At 46.4% G+C, this 19,184-nt stretch overlaps 1 protein-coding gene across 2 annotated transcripts; it reads right to left on the bottom strand.

Annotated features, from left to right (window-relative positions):
- Nucleotides 1–297: 297 nt before the first annotated feature.
- On the bottom strand, nucleotides 298–19,182 carry DPCD (deleted in primary ciliary dyskinesia homolog (mouse)). Of its 2 annotated transcripts, XM_046653818.1 has the most exons (6): nucleotides 19,042–19,142; nucleotides 14,263–14,343; nucleotides 8,055–8,179; nucleotides 7,574–7,707; nucleotides 1,047–1,149; nucleotides 298–602 (listed from the first exon to the last, which is right to left on the bottom strand). In XM_046653818.1, exons 1-6 carry the CDS (start codon nucleotides 19,103–19,105, stop codon nucleotides 498–500), a joined length of 612 nt encoding a protein of 203 aa, XP_046509774.1. In that variant the 5' UTR covers nucleotides 19,106–19,142; the 3' UTR covers nucleotides 298–497. The 2 variants fall into 2 exon arrangements, with proteins under 2 accessions (XP_046509774.1, XP_046509776.1); XM_046653820.1 differs by lacking the exon at nucleotides 14,263–14,343 and having other exon boundaries at nucleotides 19,042–19,182.
- Between the last annotated feature and the right edge of the window lie 2 nt (nucleotides 19,183–19,184).

Genomic DNA, 19,184 nt, shown 5'->3' with positions numbered 1-19,184 from the left:
TGCTATTTCCAAGGTTTCTGCATTTAAAAAACTCTCTCACCCATCCTTATCTTAGGGAGTTCCTCTGGACACTTCTGCAAGCTAAGGTAGCACAGGGTCCCTTCCAGCCTAGTGTTCCTCTGAGTTTATGCAAATAGTTTAGGGAAGATGCGGTCAGAGCTCCATCTAAGGCCCACGCCTCCCTTTATGCAGAAGGCTTTACCTTGAAGGTCTCTAGGATAGAGGAGAAGGGAATATTGTCACCACCACCCTTCCTGGGGACAGGAGCACACAGAGGTGGACAAGAATACAGTCCACTGACAGTGACTCAGAATGACTTTACTTAGGAGACAAGACTATGATGCAGGGGCTAAAGGTGCCCTGAGGCCCAGCCCAGATAACTCCTGGAAGAGAAGAGGCTGCCCCTGCACCGGAAAAGCCTAAGCCTCGAAGTCTCACAGGCTGACAGGAAGAGCCTCACCCACCCTCCACACCAGAGGTGCAGGCTCAGCAGTCTACTACTGGGTCTTGCAGTCCCCATCACTGCTGTGGGCCGTCTTTACCTTCTTCAGCTCCTTCTGCAGTTCTGACTCAGCCACCAGGACCTCCTTTGGTTTCTGGTACTGTGGATGGAGCCAGGAAGAGAACATAATTCAGTTACATCCCCCCTCCCTACATGTGTACACACATGTGCATGTGCACACACACACACACAGACAGGACCCCTTCTGATCCCTTTATTCAAAGATGAAGAAATTGAGGCCTACTGAATGATTTGCTCAAGGTCACATGGCTGGGTAGGAGCAGGCACTGGACCAGAACCCCAGGCCTGTGATTTCCGCCCCTCCCCCTCCCCCTCTATCCTATTCCAGGTGTGATTTATAAGATCAGGCTCCTCCCTGAGCCCCTACTCTGCTCTCCTCATGCTCAAGTAGAGATGCCTGTTCTCTAGCAAGCACAGCCCAGGGTAGGGGCTAGAACTGGGGACTCCTATGGGATGGGAGGTGGGCAGGAAAAGAGGGAGCCTCTCCCTGATGCAGTGGCCAAGAAGTCTGGGTGAATCTTACGGAGATGATCAGAGTGCAGTTGGCATAAGCAAAGCTCAGCGAGGAATCATCCAGAGGTAGCTGGTATCTGTCTAGGTCAGGAATGGAGAACTTCTTGTAGTACCTGTGGGGACACCAAGAGGCATTGGGGATACCCAGCAAGGTGACCCCAACAGTTGGGCATTAGGCCCTCTGCTGCCAACCTTCTACACAGTTCTCCAACACCTTCCACACAGCCAAAGAGGAAGAAGGGAAGCCAGTGGGAACACTAGTATTTTAGAGCTTAGTGGCCCTGGGAAGAAAAGGATGAAAGGCCTTATGACCAAATCAGCAGCAAAAGAGCGGGACTAACTGTGATTCCTTGATTAGACGAGGATTAGAGTGACTCACACTTCAGTTTTGGGACTCCCAGACATGGAGAAGAAGCCTCACGGAATACAGAGAGCTCAGGCAAGCTAAGAAAATGGGACATGTGTGCTACCAAGGGACAGAATAAGGACGTGTAGGGCTGTCCCCCAAAGCTGGGGAGTGACAGTTGCCATTTACATGGGACTTCCACTGAAGGCCTCCGCCACATATGTTTTCCTCTTTTGAGATCTATCAAAGCCTTATTAGCCTGACTCTACTTGTAGGCCAGAGAGCGAAGTACATCTGCAAGGAGAAATCTCTCTAAGAGGACGGACAAACCATGTGATTCATCGTGGAAGCCGGATCTCTGGGGCTCTGGACTCCTTTGCTGGCCCCACTCTTCCATTTTCACACACCACACAAGGTCCCTATCATCTGCAGGTGCCAGTTCAGAGATTAATGATCCCTTTTAGTACAAAACAAAACAAAACAAACCAGACAGCAACACCCAGCCCATAAGGTGTATAACTGGATTTTGTTTTGCAGGAAATTTGACCTCCTTTACTGAAGAGGAAACTCAGGCTCAGCGAGGTGAAATGTCTTGCCTGGTTTCACAGTCAGTTGTCAGTGGCATCAGGATTAAAGCTCCTTGCCCCTGGTCTGCTGCTTGTTACACCAGAGCACAAAGAATGGCCTTCTCATCTCCAGCAATAGGCCCGTGTGGCATTGTCCTTGGTGGAAGTGTAGCCTCAGCTCTGGCCAGTGGCTGCCAGACCTGTCACCCAGGTGTGGCGTCCCTGCTGCTACAGAGTTTGTGTGGGCTGGGGAGGGAAACGCTGCAGGCAGGCACAAACAAACTCAAGTGAGGGGCCTGAAGAGGACGGGGCTTTTAATACTTCAGAGGGGCCTGGTCCTTGTGGTGACAGCTACCCTGAGTCCACTTCAAAAGCTCCGATGCCCTGGGGACTCGGAGTTGACATCAATGCAGCACTTCTTCCTGCTCTCCCTGCCGAAATCCCTCAGTTTAGTGGAGGCTCTCAGGGCCCCTCTCCTCCCAGGTTCCTCACTCCCCGCCAAGGTGCTGGGACCCACGGCAGGAAAAGAATGTTTACTTAAAGGCTGACAGTTCAAAAGGAGTGGGGGCTGGGGGATCCTAATGGCACCACAAGTTTGCTTTATTTTCCAAAGCTCTGCCCCAGGGAAAGGCGATCCATCTGCCTGCAAACTGGGGTGGAATGCTGGCCTCATCCTCTTCCTAGCCAGCCCAGGCTGAGGGCTCTTCCTGGGGCCCTTGGTCTGGCCAGCAAAGGTGGCAGACACTGATAATAGGGGGGAGTCAAAGGTTAAACAGCAGAGATTAGATGAACACAAAGGCTTGTTAGAAGTGTTAACATCTTCCCTGCAAATATACACAAGCGGCAGAACCGGGAGAGCAGCAGCTCAGGCACACGCAGCCCAGCCGAAGTTATGGGGCCTGTGTAAGGCCTTGCGATGCAGAGCATGGGGACATCCTTTCTGCCTACCTGGCTTGTGTGCCAGGGGTGTATAGCAACACACCTGTGCCCCCTTAGAGGGGCACGGTCAAGCTACATTCCCCAGGCTGGGGCAGGGTGACTGGAAAAAGAATCCTAGAGCTTGCCCTCAATGGCAACAACAAGATCAAAGGGAACTTGAGGTGCATGGCTTGCCCCCTCCCCTGTCCTACTCCCACCACCTTTCACAAGGCTAGGGATGTGGAGGCAGAGTGGGTCTGGAGGCTTGGATTTGTTTTGAGTCTATTCTAATGGATTTAGTTTATTCGTTGAGGTTAAACAATTTTCCTCAGAGGCTCCTACAGGCACTGTTCAAGGGAGTATGGGGCATCTGCTTTCTTTCCTCAGATAGCAGTCCACCCCCTTCTCACCTCCATTCCCTGGCCTTGGGTTTTCCCTGACAGGAACCACACTTGACTTTCTTACCAGCTCCGGGACTAGAGAGGGACCCACTGTCCTTCTGGAAAAGTCAGAATGCTCAGCCTCAGGCAGCCCTAGGTAGGCAGGAAACATTTCTTAGGCATCATCTGTATCTCAGGCCTTGAGCTGTGAGCTGGGAATTTAAGGATGAAGAAGAAACAAGGCCACATCCCTGCCTGAGGAGACCTTGTTGTGTTTCTGTTAAAAGCAACACCCTGGGGCCAGCCTGGTGGCGCAGCGGTTAAGTGCGCATGTTTGCTTCGGTGGCCTGGGGTACGCCGGTTCGGATCCCGGTGCGGACATGGCACCACTTGGCAAGCCATGCTGTGGTAGGCGTCCCACATATAAAATAGAGGAAGATGTTAGCTCAGGGCCAGTCTTCCTCAGTGAAAAGAGGAGGATTGACAGCAGTTAGCTTAGGGCTAATCTTCCTCAAAAAAAACAAAAAGCGACACCCTTACAGCAGGTGGTTCCCAGGCTGTTTGCAGATGTGCAACACTCCCCCATTCTCATCCCCTTCACAGTTCTCACTTTCAGCCATACAATGAAAGGTGACACTTATTAATGCTCATCCTGTGCCAGGCTCTATTCTATACGTATTGAATCCTCAAAACAACCCTCTCAAGTTGGTTACTTCTATTATCCTCTTTTACAGAAGAGGAAACTGAGGCACAGCAAAGTTAGGTATCTTGCCTAAGGCACAAAACTGGTAAATGGAGATGCCGTTATTACAAATGATAAGTCCCCAAATCTCCTGACCCTTCCATCTCTCCACATTCTCACCTCAAAGTCAGAGACTACCTGATCTAGGTTCCCTGCATTTGTCCAAAGACGGGATGGATATGAAGAGTGGTCTCCCCTGGGATCCAGTCACCCTGCAGGCCCCTCCCCTGGGCACTCTCTCTGACACATAATGCTCCGCCTTTCTGAATGTCAGAAGTGTTCAAAGACGTATGTAGAAGCAAAGGCTCTCAGGACGACTCTTCCACCTGCCTTGGGACCCTGCGCTGGCCACTGAACTTCTGGGCCTCAGTTTCTTCCTCCAAATTCCTTCCTCAAATAAAGGAGCTGCCCTAGAGAAACTTTAAGTCACTGTCAAAGGAACGGGAACAGGCCAACTCTGTTACCTCTCTCCAACCTGGGCCAAAAGGACAGCTCCTACATTTTGGCTATTTCAGAAATGACACACGCCCATATCTCCTTCCCAATTCCCAGTCCTTCCCCAACCTATTCTCCCTTGCAGTGAACTGAGAAATGGCACAAGAGGCCTGGCCTTCAGAGAGAGAGACTGGAGGAGAGGCTGAAAGTAGCAACAGGGCCACTGTGGACAGTCACATGGGCCATGCCCCACACACCTCCAGAGGGCGCCCTGCATACCTGCACACAGGCTCAGCTAGAGTGGTCCAGAGAAGCCTCCAGCCAGCCTGGCCCTTAGAAAATCAGCAGGCAAATCTTCCTTCTTTCTTAAACATCAAGGATCCAGGCATCAAGCCTCCCTGCCTACAGGAGTCCCCTCCTAGAGAGTTACACTGCACACTCACATACTAAAAGCTCTCAGAAGCCCTATCAAAGAGAAACTTGTTTAGTCCAGAGTTTCCTAAACTTATTTGACTACAGAATCCTTTTTTCTAGTGATGCCTATTAACACCTCCCACAGTGTTAATATCATCGACGTCAAATCAGCCAAGATCTCTCGGGTTCCAATTACCAAAGAATTGTTGAGGACCTGCTTCAGGCTGGCCAGTGTGCTGGGTGTTGTACACATACAATTTCATCAAATTCCCCAAACAATCTATGAGATAGGTATGACTTTTCTCCTGTGATAGATGAGGAAACTTTGAGCAAAATACTAGTTAATATGTGGCAGAGGCCAGATTTAAGCCGATGTCTTCCCAATCCAGCACCCTGGCTCATTCCACTTATAGCTGCCAGCTTCCAGGCTAAGGCTAAGAACCTTCTTTCTGCACAAACACTCTTACCAGGAACAGATGGTGCCACACTGGGATCCTGGAAAAGCACTTTCTTCCTTCCCTGTTCATCCCTCACTAATACCTGAAGCCACGGACATGATACACTGGAATGACTTCAAGAAATGTGGCAAGCCAGTTCTTCAGGGACAAGGCAGGTATGGACAAAAGATCTGTGACTTTTATTAGTAACCACATTCCAGAATATTAGAACCAGGTCAAGCATAGAACCTCCAGGTAAAGGAAGAAGTCAAAGCAGAGAGAAATGCCATGGTGTGGTGGAAACTGCAGATGCCTAGGTGTTGAGACCATCACTAACTTTCCCTTCGTCAAGTCAGTTCATCATGCTGACTTTACAGATACACTTACATAATCCTTAATATATAACACAAGAATAAAAATAGGTACCCTGCCCACCACTGGATGGTGTGAAGATCAAAAAACAGATTTTTAAAGTATCCTGAAAAAGTTAAACACTGCTCAAAGGAATAGCCATTGAGTTCTGTTTAATTAGTGGGAGTAAATGTATAAGATATACCACTACTCCAGATAGAAGATGAAAAGGCCACTAGGCTCAGGAAAGAGCCAGTTAGGGGTTTAGTGGCCTCTCTCACCTACCTCCCAGCAGAGGGACCTAAGGAATGCTGGGTTGAGCCTAGCTGGGCCTCGACAAGAGGCTCAGTGTGGGCTTCAAAGTGGGCACACACATACTCCTCTCCCCTCTGTGGGAATCTAACCCCCAGCTCTGCCCCATCCTGGGGCACTACTCCCGTCCCACCTGGCCCTCACCCATCAGCTCCAAAATATCTCCCCCTTGCCTTTGGCTCTGGAGTGGGCCTCTAGCCATGGAGCTCCTGGCCAACAGCGCCACCTATGGCTGGATAAGTGCAGGAGATGGGACCCAGGGGATCTGCCTGCAGATGATTTTGGTGAGCTAGCTAGCTAGCCTCTCTTAATCCCTGGTAATCACATTTCTGCCTGATATCTGTATTCGACAGTGACCTCTGGGGGACAAAAGGGAGGCAGCAGCCAGCTCCACAAACTGCTGGGCGGCAGATTCAAGTGCTATCAGAAGCACTTTTGTTCCCAGTTTGGACCCAGGGCCTCTTGCGCCAGGGAATGCTTGCTGAAGCATGGAGTTTGCTTTCCTAAAGGCAATTTCTCTGTTGTCTGAAATTGCTAAATTCCACTTTAGGCACTGACTCTTGTTAATGATGAGAACAATAACGGGAATAAACTGCCTTTTATCTGAGGGCTTCAAAGTGCTTTATAAACGCAAACCCTTATTATTATGACTTTATATTTATAGACAAGGCCCACTGCAGGGGCTGCTGGCTGCATGTACAGCAATAATCTCAAAATTAATTCATTCATCTCCACCCCTTCCCCACCCCCTTAACCCTGCCAAAGTGACAGGATGCAGGGGTCATAAGAGTGGGGCAGAAGCCAGGGCTGCATTGGAGGAGCCTGGGAGCCACGCTGCTTCCCTGCGGGCCTCATGAACCTGAGGGAGATGGGAGGGGAGTCTGACACCACACCATCTGAGAAGATGGACAAAGAGCTGGGTCCCCCTTACTGCATGTAAACCAGTGGATGGGTGGGGGCACGTCTGGCCTAAGCTTAGTACCCCATGAGGCATGTTGGGTGGCTTCACAGTTTGTGGACCAGTAACTCATAAAACCTCCAGCTCAATGCCCTAAAATTATTTGAAGGGAGTTGGTCCTATACTGCAATCCCTCTGGCCCAGATCAAGACCAATTCATGACAGTGCTCTTCTCTTCTCCTGTGATCAGAGCTCTGGAAACCCAAATGGGACCAATGCATTTCCAAGACAGCCCAGAAGCAGCCCTGCCAGGATCAAATCTCTACCCTGGCCAACTTCTGTCCCCACTACCCCACATTTTGCCTCCCCCTTAGCCAACCACAAGGAGAAGAGCAAAGGGAAGTTGAGTACTCCTTTTGAAACATAATGCAAAAGACTTCCAAGGGGCCAAAGCAAACTGCCCCTCAGTCCAGGGAGGGATCTGGTTTACTGCTCCCAGACCAGTAATTTAAACTCCTGTAAATGTTAATGGCTAGGTGATTCCCTCATCCCCTCACTCATTCAACAAATATATATTGAGCTCCAGTATGTACCAGGTACTGCACCAGACACTCATTGTTCCAATTTCCCTGCCTGATGGAGCAGATTACATTATTCAAGCTGGTTTGATCCCCAGGTCAAACCACACCCCTGACCCTGCTCATTCACAGGCAGGAAGGTGCCCATCACACTACTTACTTTTTGTTGGTTGTTCTGACAATAATGCAGCGTTCCTTCTGGTCCACACAGACACTATAGACATCCTTAGGGTAGGGGAGATTTCGAATCCGCCACTGGAAACTCATCTTGGTATCTTTGCGCATGAAGATGGGCTGCAGAAAGTAAATCCAACTCAAGGACTGTTCTTGGAGAAGGGCAGGAAGGGATGGCTTCCCCCTCTGCAATGCTCTACCAGAGGGCACAATTGGAGACTCTCAGCTCTTCTCCAAAGCTCCCCTCTGATGCTGCTATTGCTGTGACATTCCAGGCCTGGAGACTTCGCTCTGGGATGACCAAGTCAAAACCCTTTGGGTAGTCATTCAAGCAAACATTTCTAGAGCACTGTGTCCAGGTGGGCACATGAGAGATGAGGAGATGAACAAGATATGGTGCCTGCCCTCAGGGGCCAGCAGGCCAATCCCACCCCAGCCTCCCCAAGACACCTGACAGATAGACATACATTGACATTGCTTTCCTTGATGAGTTCAGGCCCCAGGCTCCCTGCTCCTGGGAGTGCTGGCTCTCCCACCTCAATCTGCCACTGGCCCAAGGCTCCCAGGGCACTTTTCACACGCCACTTTCTCACTGGGGAGAGAAGGAAGCAATGGGATTATGAGGAAGAAAGAGGCTCTGCTCTTTTCTGCCGAATCATTGACATCACATTTGGTAAGTGGAACAGGATTAAGAGTGGGAGCTACAGGCCTTCGCACTGGCTTTGTGCATCTGAGCAGGGTCCTCACAGCCTCTGAAATCTCAGCAGAGCATTTCAGTATCAGACAACTTGTAAAGCTCATCTCATGGGTGCCCAGACAAAGAGAACTGAACAAAACTCTGCAAGGAGCCAAGCAGAATTAAGAAATCCCTAGGTGTGACTTCAAGCAAGGAGAAGATGCAGGGGTTAGGAACTGGGTAGTTACTGGTAACGGAGAAAATTTGGACCCCGAAAAGTGTGAGCTGATGTGCATTTTTTCCCTCTGAAAATGTGCAAAGGAAAAATGCGTTAAGAGGGAGAAAGCATTAAGAGGCATATTTGTCTCAAGATTCAGAAAGTCCAAATATAAAAATTCACTCATTTCAGGTTTACCTGGCTTAAAACAACAGCATGAGTTGTATTTAAACAAAATTTTAGGCACACATCATTTTAAATGCATTGCTTACAGACAATTTAATGTGAACTTTTTGTAGAGTGGAACCGTTCCTTTATAATGCAAATAATCATCTCTATTTTACCTTATTTTACAACCCAGATGTCTGCATAAGACTTTTTTTTTCAAATAAGGCACATACATTATGGAAATTATAAGTGAAAAAACTAGTTCAATGGACATTACCTGGAAGCCCCTGGCTGGGATTTTGAGGAAGCCCATTCAGCCACGTCACAGTGACTGCTATTGTCAGAATGGCAGCCCGTCACTGTAGGGGGGCCTTCCTGAGCAAAGGCCTAACCACTCTGTTCCATTCCCTTCCTGCTGCACCGGGTGTCCTCCAGCCTGGGAAGCCAGGTGCTGCTAGGGGCCAGCAGCCTTCCTGAAGCTGGTGTAAAGAGCTAGACAACTCAAACAGTGCCTGGTATTCGGCCGTGGTTGTTCCCGTGTGCTCCATTTTCTGGGCCGGGGGACAAGAGCTGCAGCTTGATTTTCAGGATGGGTTTCTTTGAGACTTTTTGAGCAGTTGTGCCAAACCCAAACACCCTCACTGCTCTAAGTAAGGCACGCAAGCTGAACACAGAAGTGTGCTGTAAAATTAGAATTTTCCCTTGAATATGTGCTTTTATAAGGTCTGCTGCATTCTGCAGTGTGATTTTATTACAACTTAGGGCCAAAAATTCTCCCTAGAAACACATTTCCAAGTTTATAATGAAAATTAATAAGGAAGAGTAAAACTTCGAAATATGCTTCACAGGCAACTTTTTTTTTCCCACAAATACTTCTACTCTCTTAGGTGAATGGACTGTGACTGGGAGCAGATCCAAATCTATTCACGTAATACCTCACTTAACTGGAAGCCAGCCTTCTGGGGGCCTCTGTCATGGTCAAAAACTCGGAAGTGACAAAGGCCTCCAAGCAGTGGCTTATTGTGACAAGACCCATGTAGCTGGCTCTATACCATAGGAAAGATCACTCCCAGATTCTCACTCAGACTATATATAAAACACTATGTGTGGAATAAGGCAGGAAATAGGCATATTGACAACAGCTTACATCAGAGGGCAGCATCAGAACTGCAAAGCACGTGGGATCACTGAGTATAAGGGCAAACAAGCCCCCTTGGAACCTGCCAGGATCACTACAGAATAGAACACAGTCATCACAGATTTTAAAGATGGAGGTTTCTTTAGAAAGCGTTTGGTTCAATGCCTGTATTTTTTGTGTAGGCGTGAGGAAGAGTGGCCCTGAGCTAACATCTGTTGCCAATCTTCCTCTTTTTGCTTGAGGAAGATTGTTGCTGAGCTAACATCAGTGGCAATCTTCCTCTATTTTATGTGGGATGCTGCCACAGCATGGCTTGACGAGTGGTGCTAGGTCTGCACCCGGGATCCGAACCTGTGAACCCTGTGCCACAGAAATGGAGCATGAACTTAACCACTATACCACTGGGCCAGTCCCACCAGTGCCTGTATTTTTTAAATGAGAAAGAGAATTTCTTCCCTGCCTCCTCTCTTTCAACCTTTGCCACTACTGTCCAGGGGATAGAGTATGAAGAATTACCAAGGCTCAGAGAGATTAACTTGCAAAAACCACAACTAAAATTCAGGTCTCCTAATTTCAAGATCAGAATGTGAATCATTAATAAAAGGCTAAATTGTATTCCATAAATGTTCAATAAACATATATGATATTCAGGAAGGTTTCTTTTCCTTTTTTATTTTTTTTAAGTAGCTCTATTTCTTTTTTATATTTTAGCCTTTAGAGGAAAAGCTTTGATTATCTGAAAATGTAATTTGTGAGGAATACCTAACTAGCTGGGGCTGAATAAGAGAGGTGCTCCTGTAATCACAGGCCTTGTTAAATCATATGTCCTAAAGAACAATACTAGTATGGCCAGGAGAGGCAATTCCAAATCCAAGATTTTTATCCACTGTTTTACTCCAAGGGATGTTGGGTTTTGCACAGAAACCTTCCCAAGGAGCATCCTAAGGAGGAGGAAAGTCAGCTACTGGATTCCTTACTGCTGACTTTAAAAGCCAATCAGGTCACAGGAACTTGGCACCCTTGGCTGTTTTACCTTCTCCTTTTTTTTAAACACCTTGGGATAAATTTCTGTTACAACACAGAGGAAAGTTTCCCTACTCCTTCGCTTATGAGATAAGATCCACCAGTGATTTTGGTGACGTCCTTGTTATTTTTCCTAAGTACCTGGGCATGAATGCACACATGCAAACACATACTTTGTTTTATCTTTCTTGTCCTGTCTTTGTTCCTGAACTCAAGGACAGCTCCTGCGGCAACAGAAGACTGTTTCCACCTGCTGTCACTCTGATTTGATTATACGTTAAACCCAAACTGGTGTGTGCAAGGCAGCTCCCTGGGATGCTGTCATATCTTCCCGGCTGAGCCAGGGTCAGTCCTTGGAAAGGAGACTTTCAATGACCCTGTAAAGGGTCTGATGAGGACTATATGAAGGAGGCAGTGCCTGGGGGCTTTTTCCTAAGTCAGCAGGAAGCAGGCTGATGTCGCAGACTGCTGAAAGGAGGCCTCGTCTTTCAGGTGGGCTGGAAAGTGGAGGTCCTAAAGGCCTCTTTCCCCAAAGCTCCAAGCCCTGGCCCACTTCCAACATGGATAATTGCATTCCCCTTTCCTAAATACTCCCTGCTGCTTAAACTGGATGCAGGATTCTTCTTTTCTGCCCTAAAACACTGCAACATTGCTATGTTGCTATTAAACAGCTGCCACGTCCCATCCCTGAGGAGACTGAAGGGAATCGAGTGGGTCATTTATAAAGCCGGTGAAGTGCTTGGGGATGAAAGTGCTCAATATCCTCCAAATGCAGCCTGGGGTGGTTAGGCTGGCGGTCAAATACCAAAGCAGATTAAGTCGGTAATCCGAATGTAATCGCTGGGGGATGGCCTGCCCTTCAGCCTCTGCCCCCCTGGACATGCTGTGTTCTTCTGGGGCTGGTTTGATGTTCCGATCATTGTTATGGGGCCCTTCAGTTTTTTCCCCATGAATACATACAGCATTCATTGTGGGGGGTGGGAATGAATAGCATTGAGGAGAGAAAAAAATATATGACACTACTATCCTTATTAACAGTGACTGAAAGAACTCTGTCCTAGACAGGAGCCCTATTGGCTTCCTCGATAAATTACTTTCTGGGTTTTTCTAACAGAAAACCAGTTTGGCCAATTATCAAATTTGTATAATTAGCTGGAAAAATGGTAACTATTCCTATTTACAGCCATAAAAACCCTGTCCATATTTTACTTCATAGAATGCACAAGCAAAAGTCAGCTCAGGCTCTGGGATTATTTACACTTAAAAAATAATGAACAGTATTTTGCAAGGGCAGCTGGTGGGGGTAGGGTGGGGTGGTTGGGGTAAGAAAAGGATCAGCTGTTCAAAAGGCTTGGTGGTTCAAGCGGGGTGTTCCTCTCTGCCCATCTCTGTCCTGCTCCTACCAGCCCCTACTCAGGTCATTCTGGGGAGAGCAAAATTTAGTAAGAAGAAAATAAAGCAGGATTAAATATTCTCACTCCCAATGGTACGCTGTTGTGGACTAAAGCATGGGCTCTTAATCAGACAGACCTAGGTATAAATCCTAGCTCAGAAACTAACTAGCTGTGTAATTCTGAGCAAGCTGCTTAACCTCTTGGATCTTATGTTTTTTTTGACTATAAAATGGCAACAGTACCTGCCTCATCAGGCTGTAATGAGGATGATTCAATAAGACAATAAATATAAAGCACTTAATATAGTGCCCAATAAAAGTTACAGTATTAGTATCATTACAGTTGTGCACCGCATATCGACATTCCATTCAAGGATGGACCACATATACGATGGTGGTCCCATAAGATTAGTACCAAATAGCCTTGGTGTGTAGTAGGCTATGCCATCTAGGTTTGTGTAAGTATACTCTATGATGTTCGCACAACGACGAAATCGTCTAAGGATGCATTTCTCAGAACGTATTCCGTCATTAAGAGATGCACAACTTGTATTAGGTAAACTTTAGCCAAACAATGTTCTCCTATGAACCTCCATTTCTGCTTTTAAGAAAAAGAAATTTGAAGGCCACTGTCTATTCCCCTCCTGCCAAGAGAAGCGATAGCTTAATGTGGGATGCTACCGATGAAGGAAGCTGGCCTTATTTTTCATTTTAATTTCATGTTCAAGCACAATTAAGAGGCCCAGGTTTTATTTGTTTGTTTGTTTTTACAGCCACAGCAGCTATAGCTGTTTTATTTGCTCTGTGTGGAGAAGAGGTGATGCTGGGGGAGAGGAGCTGCGGCTAGTCTCTGGCTTGGTGATGGTAGTGGTTAGCCCACGTGACCTCTGCTTTCATAAGCTCGCCCCATTAGGCATTCCAAGGCTGTCATCCCCTGGGAGCGCTATAAATTACAATGCATTGTGAGGATATTACTACTGTATTGGTTTCCACCAAATCAGTGTCATATGCTAAACACATCAAGATTTTTAATAGCACCAGACTAAACCAATTGGGACTGAAGCCCAAGCAGCTCATAATGAGGAGGGATCAACACTTCACTCTGCAACTGAACATGCGCAGGACATGCATTTTAAGACTGGAGACTAAGAGAATACAAACCAGTGTAATCTGTGTTGTCGGTTCTAGACATTTATGAGCTGTCAGAAAAAGGGAAAAAGAAATTCCCTCACCAATACTACCTGTCGATCAGGCCCAGGAAGAAATTAAAGTCAAGAATAATGACAAGAAAATAACCCAGCCCATGATTCCATCATTGGTCTTAGCATTTTAGGTGGAACTTAATAAAGAGACCAACTCCCACTGCTGACAGCCTCAGGCCCTGGGTCAAAGAACCAGCCACCTAGCTCTGGGAAGTCAGTTAGTGCTGATGTGCATACCTGGGAACAGAGAATGGACAAATAAAATAATTCTCAGAAATCTGAGCTGGAGCCCCTATTCATGAGCCTATTCTTAGAGGAAAAGAGCTGCAGGAACGAAAGTGACAAATGCTGCAAAATCACCATTTCTACCCCCTACCCTCCTTTGATTCAGACATTCTCCAAGATAAGGGTCATATTTAATAGTGCCACCTCTGAGAACAGGTCAGAAGCTGCTGCCTCTGATGCTTGCTCCTGGTGTGGCTTCAGAAAACAAAACAAAAACAAGCAAAAAAATTGCAGTGAAAGCCTGCCCTTACCACTACTCAGCCTACAAGCCTCGCTTCTAATTCCATCTTCTCTGTAAAGTTTTTTCCCAATGGTTTCTCTACATCCCCATTCCCACCTTACAAGAATCACTCACTCTCTCATTTGTCTGGAGGTGGTGTGGGGTTCACTGGCCACTCCATCTCTGGTGCCCAGCCCCGCCTCAGATTATTCTCAGGAACAATCTTGCCTTGGGGGCCTCAGTTTCCCCATTTGGCACTGGGCTCTTCCCTTAAGCCTCAGGCTGGGAGTGTTTACCTGTGTTTAGGTCATCCCAAGTGTTCCTAAGGGCCCACTGGGGGCCCTGTCACTTACCAAGTAGTTCACTCGTCTTCTCATCATATTCTTCGGCCATCTCCTTCCCATCTGGGAACAAATAGTGCACCTTCCTTCTCCCTACGCACAAAGCAGAGAGTGCCTTACCCCCAAGCCTCCTCTTGTCTTGCCCCTTGCAGATCAAGGGCTCTATCTGGGAAACACCGACAGCCTTGGTGGTACTGAGAAACCCTCCCAGAGCCTCCCACGAACTCCTTGCCAACCATCGCCTACCATTACTTTAAGACGTGTCCTGGGACTCACTTCCTTTCTGAAGCTTTCTCTGAACATGTCTTTGCTTTGTGGTTTCCTCTAACAGCAAAAGCTCCATACTTCTTCCCATCTGTTGAACTCCTCACTCTTCAAAATCCAGCTCAAATGTCACTTCCACTGGGAAGTCTTCCTAGACTATCACCCCCAGGCACATTGGCAAAACTCATTGCTGCCTTGTTTTTTGTGCCTCCCTAGTGCTTTATTCATATCCATAATGGAGCATTTGTCACATAGTGTGATACTCTTAAAAGCATCTGTCTCCCTAGGAATGATACGATATCTACCTTTCTCTCCCCAGCTGATGTGCTCAGGATATGGAACAGGATATTGACTGAGCACTCCCTTTAGCCGTGCCATCACTCTGCATTCTTTTGCACATCTCTAGGCCATTCCTATTACATAGCCAAACGATGTTAGTTCCCATGTGTTTTCTTCAGGGTTTTTACCTTGGTTATGATTTTACACCTATTTGTGTGATTCTTTGATTACTGCCTGTCTCTTCTACTAGACAAGAGTGGTTTTATCCCCCCTGCCTATGGTTTCCCTAACACCGAGCATAGTACCTGGCATATATTATGGGCCCAACTAACTACTGATGAAAGAACAAGTGAACACTGATTCATCTTTCATTGAAAACATGGAAGAACCTAAGGGAGTCTCCTAGCCCAACTCTTTGACCTACCTAGTATAATTATAAGCATTTTCTTAAAAGTGACTAAGTAATTTCCCCTATTTTTAGAGATAGGTAAGTAGATATAGGTAGGCTCCTCAGTGAGACTAATAACAAATGCCTAGGAGACAGGTTCCCAAAGTATGTCTGATGAATAAGAGTCCCAAGGTCCCCAACAAGCTAAAGCTGCCACTAGTTAAAACTTGCAACTGTATCTGCTCTACTAAGCCTTTTTTCCTGTCCAATTCACTACCCTGGGACACAGTTCCCTTGAGTCGTTCCTAATTTGTATTCTAGGAAAATTCCCCCCAAATCTGCGGGGACTCTCAGCAGGCCCCTAGTTCACACCACCCTTAATCACTTGGATGGCTCATAGCGCTGAAGGGGGTTTTCCTGTCAGAAGTGGGGTACAAGGTGCTGCCTGTGAGTAGCCGAGGGGGTCTGGCCTGACCCTCTTCTCTCCCTGCAGTCCAGCTGTGAGTCTAAGGACACAGTGCTAACTATTGGCCAGGCACTTTACATGTTTTATTCCATTTAATTCTCACAATAATCCCACGTGCCCCCATTACCTGTATTTCACAAATGAGAAAAATTGAGGTTTAAAAGGCATGCAACTTGTCCAAGGTCACAAAGCTAGGAAATGACAGACTGAAGGTGAAACTCACTTGAGGCCAAAGTACATGCTCTAATAACCATGCTAGAATAATTTGTATAGCTTTAAATATTTGTAAGGTTGAGCACTGTTCCAAGAGTTCATTGGTCATGTTTCTAGTGAATTACCCATTTAGGCCTTAGCCTATTTTATTTGGGTATTCATCTTTTTCTTACTAATCTGATTGAGCTTTGTATATATTAACCATGTGTCACATGTGTTGCAAATACTCTCAATTTCAATTGCCTTATAACTTTGTTTAAAGTGGGTTTTCCCAAACTAGTGTTTAATTTTTATATTGTCAACTATTTTTTCCTTACTACGCAGCAGTTATGCTTAGAATACCCTCCCTTACCCAAACATTAAATTTTATTTATACTTTATTCTATACATATTTATTCTATACGTACATGTGTATGTGGGTATAACAAATTTTAAGTATATTAGTATGACATTTTCATAAAAGAAAAAAACATATGTGTGAGTGTGTATGCATGGGAAAAATATGGAAGTTTATGAAAGAAAATGTAAATTATGATTACCTCTGGATGGTAGGACTATGGGTGACATTTATTTTTTATTTTTTATTAAAGATTGGCACCTGGGCTAACAACTGTTGCCAATCTTTTTTTTTTTTTTTCTGCTTTATCTCCCCAACCCCGCCCCCATACATAGTTGTATATCTTAGTTGCAGGTCCTTCTAGTTGTGGGATGTGGGACGCCGCCTCAACGTGGCTTGACGAGCAGTGCCATGTCCGTGCCCAGGATCCGAACCCTGGGCCGCCGCAGCAGAGCACGCGAACTTAACCACTCAGCCATGGAGCCGGCCCCAGACATTTATTTTTAATATTTCCACTACAAATATATATTTTTCTGAAAAAAATTTAAAGTGTATTGGGTTCTTATTACAATAGCAGTGATTCTTGGTAGGAAGGAGGTAACATCCCCCACCCATACATGCACACACCAGGAAGGTAAATTTACAGGAAAGGTTTGACAAAGCATATCCATATATATATATAATATATATATATATTCGGTTTGGAAAAGAAAAATCTAATAACATTGTTTTGTGATGCTACTAATAAAAAAACTTAAGAAAATCCTGGCTGATGAAATATTTGTTTAAACAGTCCTGTGATCAAAAGAAGTGAAAGCAGGGACTCGAACAGATATTTGTACACTCATGTCCATAGCAGTGTTAGTCAGAATAGCTAAAAAAGCGAAAGCAACCCAAGAGTCCATTGTCAGATGAATGGATAAACAAAATGTGGTATATACATACAATGGGGTATTATTCAGCCATAAAAAGGAAGGAAATTTTGACACGTGACAACGTGGATGAGCCTCGAGGACATTATGCTAAATGAAATAAGCCAGTCACAAAAGAACAAACATTGTATGACTCCACTTCTATGACGTTCCTACAGTAATCAAATTCATAAAGAGAGAAAGTAGGATCGTGGTTGCCGGGGGCTCGGGATAGGGGGAATGAGGAGTTAGTGTTTAATGGATATACAGTTTCTGTCGAAGAAGATGAAAAACTTCCGGAGATGGATGGTGGTGATGGTTGCACAACAATGTGAATGGACTTAATGCCACAGAGGTACACTTAAAAATGGCTAAAGTGGTAAGTGCTATGTTATGTACTTTTTTATAATAAAAACAAAAGCCACTGTCCTATGAGAGAATGTCCAAAATCTAGCTTGGCATAGGAGAACTATCACAACATACCCCACTTTATCTGCAATCTCTCTTCATTTTCCACCATTTCCCCTCATTAATCCTTGAGAAAAGAGACCTTTCATTCACCCTGCCATCGTAGCATCTAGTACCTGACACGGTGTGAGGGGTTGTAATGACTGACTGGGTGAATGTTCAGCCTCACTAAATGTTTTGTTACTCCCCTAGTAATCAGCTATATACTTTCACACCTCCATGCCTTTACATGAGTCATTCTTCCCAGAATAGCCATCCCCTCTTCTCTACTTACCAAACACCTATTAATTCTTTAGGACCCATAAACATCACCTCTTCTGTTAGACCTTACTTCAAAGAGTTGATCATTTCCACTTTCCTGCTCTCATAGCATTTTATAGAAGATTTCAGTCTCTATTTAACACATACTATTATTTATTTACATGTGTTTTTTCCTGGTCACTCTGTGAACTCTTGGGACAATGAGTCTTTTTCTATCTTCTCTAGCACACAGGTTGGCACATAGTAAAAGCCTCCCTAAATACTGCATAAATGAGTAAGTGAACGAGCAGCTGATTTTTAATTTCCAGGCTTCCCTGATTGGCTTCTGGCTATGGATGCGAGTCCCTAGCTGGTATCCTGAAAGCTACAGGAATTCAGATCTAATTCATTCCGGCTGTCAAGTGCGTCCAGGAAGGGACCCTGAAGCACAGGGAGTCCCACACCGGCCAATCCTAGGGTGAGAGAAAATCAAGATTCCATATCCCTGTGCCCACCTCTTCCAGGCACAGCCTTGGGCCCTTGCTGTCTCCCCTAAAGACCCAGGGAACATTTAGAGGTTCACTTACAAACATAACATGACAGCTGGAAAGGACCCAGAGATAAGAGAGGTAGCCCATCCGCCTCATTTTACAGATGAGGAAAGTGAAGTCCAAACAAGTCAACAGCCAGGATGGAGAGCCCACGGTGAATTAATGGCAGAGTCATAAATAAAGCCTAGGTTTCCGGCCTCTCCATGACACCAGGCTGCCTTCAGCAACAGAATCCCCAGATTGAGGTTCATGGGATCCCAGGTCAAGATCCAGTTGTACTACTGACTGGCTGGGGGAGCTGAGGCTGGTCTAAAATCTTCTTGGATTTCCGTTTCCTCTTCTGTAAAATGGGGTGGATATTAGTCTCTCGGGACAGCGGTGAGGAGCAAATGACATAATGAATGGGAAAGGAATTCTTATTTACTAGTAACAGAACTCAGACTGGAGTGAGGCGGTGTATGGGAAACCAGGGGATGTCCAGAGAGGCGTGTGCCAATCACATCATCTCTCTGGGCCTCAGTTTCCTCATCTGCAAATGCAGGACATGGCCTGGCTGGCGACCGCGACCCTTCCAGATCTGCCGTCCCAGGGTGAGGCCCTTCATGGAGGCGCCAGCACTGAGGGTAGGACCCTGGGGGAAGGGACGAGGGGGCTCGCGAGGGGCCTCAAGTTACCGTCTTGCAGTAGCGCCGTCTTCTCGGCAGCCCGCAGACTCCCCAACCAGCCTGTCACCGCCATCTTCCCTCCGCCCAGCCGCGTGCCCGGACGCTGCCATGGCAACCGTTCTGCCTAGGGTCACTTCCGGCTGACCCGGAAG

The sequence above is a fragment of the Equus quagga genome, chromosome 2, assembly GCF_021613505.1.
Source record: "Equus quagga isolate Etosha38 chromosome 2, UCLA_HA_Equagga_1.0, whole genome shotgun sequence".
Classification (NCBI taxonomy): Eukaryota; Metazoa; Chordata; class Mammalia; order Perissodactyla; family Equidae; genus Equus; species Equus quagga.
The sequence above is the reverse complement of the archived record's forward strand: the minus strand, read 5'-3'. Positions and strand labels throughout refer to the sequence as shown.